This window comes from Antechinus flavipes, chromosome 6 (assembly GCF_016432865.1).
Source record: "Antechinus flavipes isolate AdamAnt ecotype Samford, QLD, Australia chromosome 6, AdamAnt_v2, whole genome shotgun sequence".
Taxonomy (NCBI): domain Eukaryota; kingdom Metazoa; phylum Chordata; class Mammalia; order Dasyuromorphia; family Dasyuridae; genus Antechinus; species Antechinus flavipes.
In genome coordinates this window covers 244,712,806-244,720,019 of record NC_067403.1, presented here as the reverse complement: position 1 = coordinate 244,720,019, position 7,214 = coordinate 244,712,806, and the positions used below count along the sequence as shown (strand labels likewise).

General features: G+C 31.3%; 1 protein-coding gene across 1 annotated transcript; it reads left to right on the top strand.

The window, feature by feature from the left end:
- Positions 1–421: 421 nt before the first annotated feature.
- LOC127541123 (olfactory receptor 5F1-like) lies at positions 422–1,354 on the top strand. Its single transcript, XM_051966231.1, has one exon. The coding sequence runs from the start codon at positions 422–424 to the stop codon at positions 1,352–1,354; it is 933 nt and encodes a 310-aa protein (XP_051822191.1).
- The last annotated feature ends 5,860 nt before the right edge of the window (positions 1,355–7,214 follow it).

The window sequence follows — 7,214 nt, the reverse complement described above, 5'->3', positions numbered from 1 at the left end:
TTACAAACAAAAACTTTGAGCCTAACTTAAGTGATTTTACTTTTGGACAAAATTTTCATCTTTAAATGTTGAGTTTTTTTCCCATATTTCCGTGTTTTGCTTTTTGCAAAGGTGTTTTTGTTTGTTTGTTTTAGATTTCTTTGAATAGTTGCCTTTAAATTGCTAGTAGAAAAGCATAGGATGCTGTATTTAGCTTATGTTTAAATAATGTAAAGAACAGAAAGCCCATTATATAATAAGCATATACTTATTGAGTTATTGAGGTTAAGGGGAGGACAAAACATTGAATATATGCTACTATCTCCTTATAATTGTAAGATCCTCATACTTTTTCTTCAGCTAAATGAGCCATCTCCCCCTTACTCTATTTTCTTTAATCCTAGGATTTTCAAATGTACGACTGTGCTGATATTTGGAATAAATGTCTGGGAAAAACTATACCACAGTGACTGAATTCATCTTGCTAGGGTTAACAGACTCACCTGAACTTCAAATTATACTCTTTATCTTATTTTTGGTCATTTATACTCTCACATTAGTGGGTAATTCAGGAATGATTATATTAATCAAAATAGATTCTCAACTCCACACACCTATGTATTTTTTTCTGACTAACTTGTCCTTTAATGACATTTTTTATTCTTCAACTATCACTCCAAAGATGTTAGTTGACTTATTGTCTGAAAGAAAAGTCATCTCTTTCGCTGGGTGCTTTCTGCAGCTATATGTCTTTATTGCTTTGACAACCACTGAATGTATCCTCTTTGGATTGATGGCTTATGACCGTTATGTGGCCATCTGTAATCCTCTACTTTATCCAATTATCATGTCAAGGGCAGTCTGCTTGAAGATGGCCATGGGAGCCTTCACAGCAGGATTCCTGAACTCCATTATTCATACCAGTTACATAAGTAGCTTATCCTACTGTGGCTCCAATGTCATCCACCACTTTTTCTGTGACAGTTCCCCAATCCTCAAACTCTCTTGCTCTGACACTCAAATGAATGAAACCATCATTTTCATTTGTGTTGGGGTAAACATGTTAGGGGCTCTTTTGATCATCCTTACTTCTTATATCTATATCCTCTTCTCTATTTTACGCTTGAATTCAGTTGAAGGGAAGCGTAAAGCTTTCTCAACCTGTGCTTCTCATCTTACAGCTATTGGTATATTTTATGGAACTGAGCTTATTACTTATATGTGTCCAAGTTCAAACTACTCCCCGATTCAAGGACAAGTTATGGCTGTATTCTACACAGTGGTTATCCCAATGTTGAACCCTTTAATCTACAGCTTGAGAAATGAAGATGTAAAGAGGGCTTTAAATTATGCCATAACTAGAAAAAGATCCTGACATTTATATGACTTTTTTCTTAGAAAAATAAAGTAATTGAAATATATTATGGATTATACGATGACATCTACCATAATGTTTATTCACTGATATTACTTGATATAGCCTAAGGCATTTCTTTTTTCTTGAATTTAAGAGTGATGAGTATAATTTTAATGATTCCAAAGAATAACATGTCATTGAAAGCTACAGCAATGAAATATGTAAATGCACAAAGAAATCAATAAATTTGCAACAATTAAATCTAAAGTTACTGAAAGGCTTCAAGGAGGTAGGGAAGGTCTTATGCTCTAACATCAGGGAAAATAGTAACTAATATCCCACCAAAATATTCAAACTTTCTGTGGAGTTCCCAGCATCATATATTTGATGTGTCTAAATGTTTTAGACAATGCTGGTCCTTCCATCTTTGTTCCTTCCTTCCTTCCTTCCTTCCTTCCTTCCTTCCTTCCTTCCTTCCTTCCTTCCTTCCTTTCTTTTTACTTCCTTTTCTTTTTTGTTTAGGTCTGTTTAATTGTATGTTTGTTATGTTCAGAATTTTCTTTTATAAGATTTTTATTTTCATTTCTACCTTCTCTTCTTCACCTCCTTCATCCCAAAAAGACAAGTTATCTGTTTTAGATATTTGTGAATTATTTATTTCCATATGCAAGAGTAGAGTTTATAAATCAAGGTTGAATGAGAAAGGCTGTTCTATCAATCTTTCTCCATTTTTGAATAAAAATAAATTTATATACATATTTGCTTATCAGTTGCTTGACCATCTAAACATATAATAAGCATTTATATGCAAGATGAGTAGAAATTGAAATTTCAAAAATTAGAAAACATTTGTTACAGTAGACAAAACCAGACAACACATTGTGATTAGAGACTCCAAAGGACTCTAGAATTGAAACATACTACATAGTGTTATTGTTTAATTTCTAGACTATATCAAGGATTTCCACAATCTAGTAAAATAAAAAAAAATTAAATATGAAACTCCAAATCTAATATTTATAACTTGCTGTTACTTTAAAATATGTTAAACATATAGTTTACAAATTTCTTCTCCTCCCTAAAGATGGCTATCTTTAGACAAAAACTGTATATGTGTGTATATTTAATTATGAATATATGTATATTAAATTATTCTATACATTCCATTTATCAATTCTTGATCTAGATACAAATACCATCTTAATGTTATTTATATACATATATATAAAATTTGGGCATTTAGAATGGACTAACATTTGCTCAAAATTGTTTTTAAGATAAAATGCTGCTACCATATACAATGTTCCCTTAGTTCTGTTCATACTATTCTTCATTGTTTTGCATATGTTTTGCTTTTCTAAAATTATTGGGCTCATCATTTCTCACAATATGTTAGTATTCCACCACAATTGCATATCAAAATATGTATGCCATTCTCTTAATGGTACTGCAATTTCCATTTCTTTGTCACCATAAAGAGAGCTATTATAAATATAGAACATGTAGTTTATTTTCTTTTTCTCCTCATCATCTTTGGAAATAGATTAAACAGTATTATTACTGGGTCAAAATATATAGGCAGTCTAATAACAATTTGGTCATAATTCCAGATTGCTTTCGAAAATGGTAGATCACTTTACAATTCTATCAACAATGAATTAATGTCCTAGTCTCCCTTTCCACATCCTCTCCTATATCTGTCCCATCCCAGTTCTTCATTTTAGTTATAGATATAAAATGATATCTCAAAGTCATTTTAATTTGCAGTTTTTTTAATCAATAATGATTTAGAATATTTTATATATTATGAATTGTTTTGATTTCATCATTGAAAACTGTTCATATTTTTTTAACAATTGAAAATGACTCCCATTCTTTTTTTTGAGACATGATACCTTTATCTTATAAATTATCTAAAAATTATTTCCAACTTTTTGCTTTTCTCCTGATCTTGATTATAAATTTTATTTGTAGAATTATTATATTAATATTATATATAAAAAACTTTTTAACTCAATGTAGTTGAAATTATTCATTACACACATAATTTTGCTTTCTATCACAAGTATATAAATTATATTTTCAGAGGTCTCATAAGTAAAATATTCCATGTTCTGATTTTCTTACCAAAAACAAAAAATTCTTTATATCTAGAACATGTATCTATTTTGATAAATGGGATGAGAAATTATTCCATGCACAATTTATATTATACCATCTTCCAATTTTACCAATTTTTTATCAAAATATATATATTTTTTTAATCTCAAAATCTTGCATCTTGCTTCACACCAGTTCCAATTGTTCAGTAAAGAAGAGAATCAGCTACACCCAGAAAAAGAACTACGGGAAATAAATATGAACCACAAAATAGCAATTCCACTCTTTCTGTTATTTGTTCGCTTGTATTTTTGTTTTTCTTCTCAGGGTTTTTTCTTTCTTTCTAGATCCAATTTTTTCTTGTGCAGCAAGATAACTGTATAAATATGTATACATATATTGCATCTCATATATACTTTAACATCTTTACTATATATTGGACTACCTGTCATCTAGGGGAGGGAATGGGGGGAAGGAGGGGAAAAGTTGGGACAGAGGGTTTGGCAAGGGTCAGTGTTGAAAAATTTACCCATGCATATGTTTTGTATATAAAAAGCTATAATAATAAAATTTAAAAATCTTGCATCTTCATTCTCCAATTGATAGTCAAAGGATATGAAAAGACAATTTTTGGATGAAGAAATTGAAATTATTTCTAGTCATATGAAAAGATGTTCCAAATCATTATTGATCAGAGAAATACAAATTAAGACAACTCTGAGATACCACTACACACCTGCCAGATTGGCTAAGAAGACAAAAAAAAATGACGAATGTTGGAGGGGATGTGGGAAAAGTGGGACAGTGATACATTGTTGGTGGAGTTGTGAACTGACCCAATCATTCTAGAGAACAATTTGGAACCATTCTCAAAAAGTTATCAAATCGTGCATACCCTTTGATCCAGCAGTGTTACTACTGGGCTTATATCCCAAAGAGTTATTAAAGGAGGGAAAAGAACCCATTTGTGCAAAAATGTTTGTGGCAGCCATTTTCATTGTGGCTAGAAACTGGAAAATGAATGGATGCCCACCAATTGGAGAGTGGCTAAATAAATTGTGGTATATGAATGTTATGGAATATTATTCTATAAGAAATGACCAAATGGATGAATGCAGAAAGGCTTGGAGAAACATATATGAACTGATGCTCAGTGAAATGAGCAGAACCATGAGATCACTATACACTTCAACAATAACACTGTAGGATGATCAATTCTGATGGACATGGCTCTCTTCAACAATGAAAGGATGAAAATCAGTTCCATTTGTTCAATAATGAACAGAACTAGCTACACCCAGAGAAAGAACACTGGGAAATGAATATGGACCACAACATAACATTTCCACTCTTTCTGTTATTGTTTGCTTGCATTATTGCTTTTTCTTCTCAAGTTTTTTTTTTTTTTACCTTCTTTCTAAATTCTATATTTCTTGTGCAACAAGATAACTGTATAAATATGTATACATATATTGTATGTAACATATACTTTAACATAAAAAAAAAAAAAGCTGGTGGGGGAAAATGGCTAGCCACTCCAGTAGTTTTGCCAAGAATACCCCAAATGGGGTCATAAAGAGTTGGGCATGACTGAAATAACTAAACAAAAACTGGAATTGTATTCAGAGGAAGAATGGAATTTATATTTGAGCATTACTACTTATCACTGGAGAAAATACTTTAATTTTCTTACCTGTATATGAATGGATTCAATTAGGTGATCTTCTAAAGACCCTTCAAGTTGGCTTCCAAGCATTAGCCCCAGAGGCAGTGTGATAAAGAGTGAAGGAGTCCTTGAATATGGATATATGTGTTCAAATCCTAGCTCTGATACATTCTAATTGTCTTATGTTATTTTCCCCTCATTTTATCTCAATGTTCCTCTGTTTTCTCATTTGCAAAGTGGGTTTTCTGGCTTAGTTTTGGCTCATTGGGTCCTTTCAGCTGCCATCTGGCCAGACTCATGGTTCAGCTGGAGGAGGTCCAGTTACTCCTAGGAATGCAACAAAAGAAATGAGTACTGGAAAAAAAAAAATCTTCCATCTTTATAATTGTTAAATGCTTTTTTTGCTGTTATAATTTGTGTGAATACTCCACACACTCCAGAAGTTGATAAACTATAGAATTTGATTGTCAATCAATAGCATTAAAAGTACAAAGAAAAATTGATTCAAATGATATACAAAAGAAATTAAAAATAAAATAATAATAGACCATGCAAAGGCAACAAAAAATCAAAATAAGACCGACACATTCAAACATACTAAAATAATTTATAGATCCAAAAATGACATTATGTGTTTTATTTGAAAACATAATAGTTGAATTTAAATAAATTCTTGATGTGGAAGATTTTATCAGTATAAAGCAATAAATAAAATATAATTGGGAAAAGTAGAAGATTTTCAAAGTGGCTAAATGCAAGTTATTCATGAAAATTTTTAGAATTTCTAATTACCATTTAATGTTTGAAAATAAGTTTTATTTATTGTATTGTGTTGACACATAAGATGTATATGTTACCTTCATATCTAAGGGAATGAGACTCATCAAAAATTCTTTTTTGGACATTTCAATTTGGATACTTCCAAATGTATAAGATAATGGAATGACTACAAGTAGAGGCATTCATCTTGGAAAAGAGAAGGAATGTTTCTTCATCAGAGACTGAATCAAAGGAGTAGCAAATGGGAGAATGCTAAAACAAAAGAGAAAGAAATACAGATGAATGCAGAATTAAAAGCTTCTGATGGATGCCATTTCCTCAAAGAAGCATAAAATGAATTGATCTATTGAATTAGAGGTTCTATTGAATCTATTGAAGCAGAGGTAGTGGGAGAAGTTTGCCGGGGGGGGGGGGAGGAGGGGAGGGGGGAGTTATTTATAGATTCAACAACAACAAAAAAATAGTAGTGATTGTATATTGGTATTGGGTAAATGCATGTGTTCAAGGGATGCAGGTGTTATGATTATGTCACTATTTACAGTGATGATTAGCAGTACATGAATAGAAGTGAAAAATCTCCATAAAATGGTTAATTCCCTATTGGCTTTTGTGAACATATAAATGTTAATGGAAAATTGGTCCAGGGACTAGAAATTGGAGAATAGCCTATATTTACTATGTTAACTGTAAGATAAATATTGTAATGCAAAAGAAGTTCTGCCTAAGTAGGATGATAAACTGAAAGAACAGAGGAGTCTAAAGTGACTGAGTAAAATTCTGAGAAAAAACTAAAAATGGTGTAGGAACAAAAAGTAGAAGTATAGGAGTTTCTGAAAGAAGAAAGTTCGGGTGATATACAGTAATAGCAAGATTGAGAGTATCACTGTTTATGGTAGTTTATGATATTTAAGCTGGAAATTAAATCTAGATCCAAGAACCTAGAATCAATTTAACTTTAGTATAATTTTGATGGTATCAATTCATGTCATCCTCTTGAAATTAGCACAGCTAATTTCTGCTCAGTTTTTTAAATAAGTATATGATGAGGAGAGGTGACATTTCAAACATTTTAGGAACCCCTAATACTCAAATTGCATTGTTCTTAACTTCACTGTTTTTTATTTGATTTGTTTTTTAAGGAAACGGTCTACTTCATTCTATCTAATTTAATCTCAGTTGGTCTAAAATCAAGCTTTCAAAGGTAATTTGCATTTCAAATTTTATGCACTAAGTGACTCATTAACAAATACAATTTCATTGCTGCTGTTGCTGCTGTAGTTTTTAATTTGGTTCCCGAGAAAATGTAGAGTAATCACTCCTATAGGGATCACC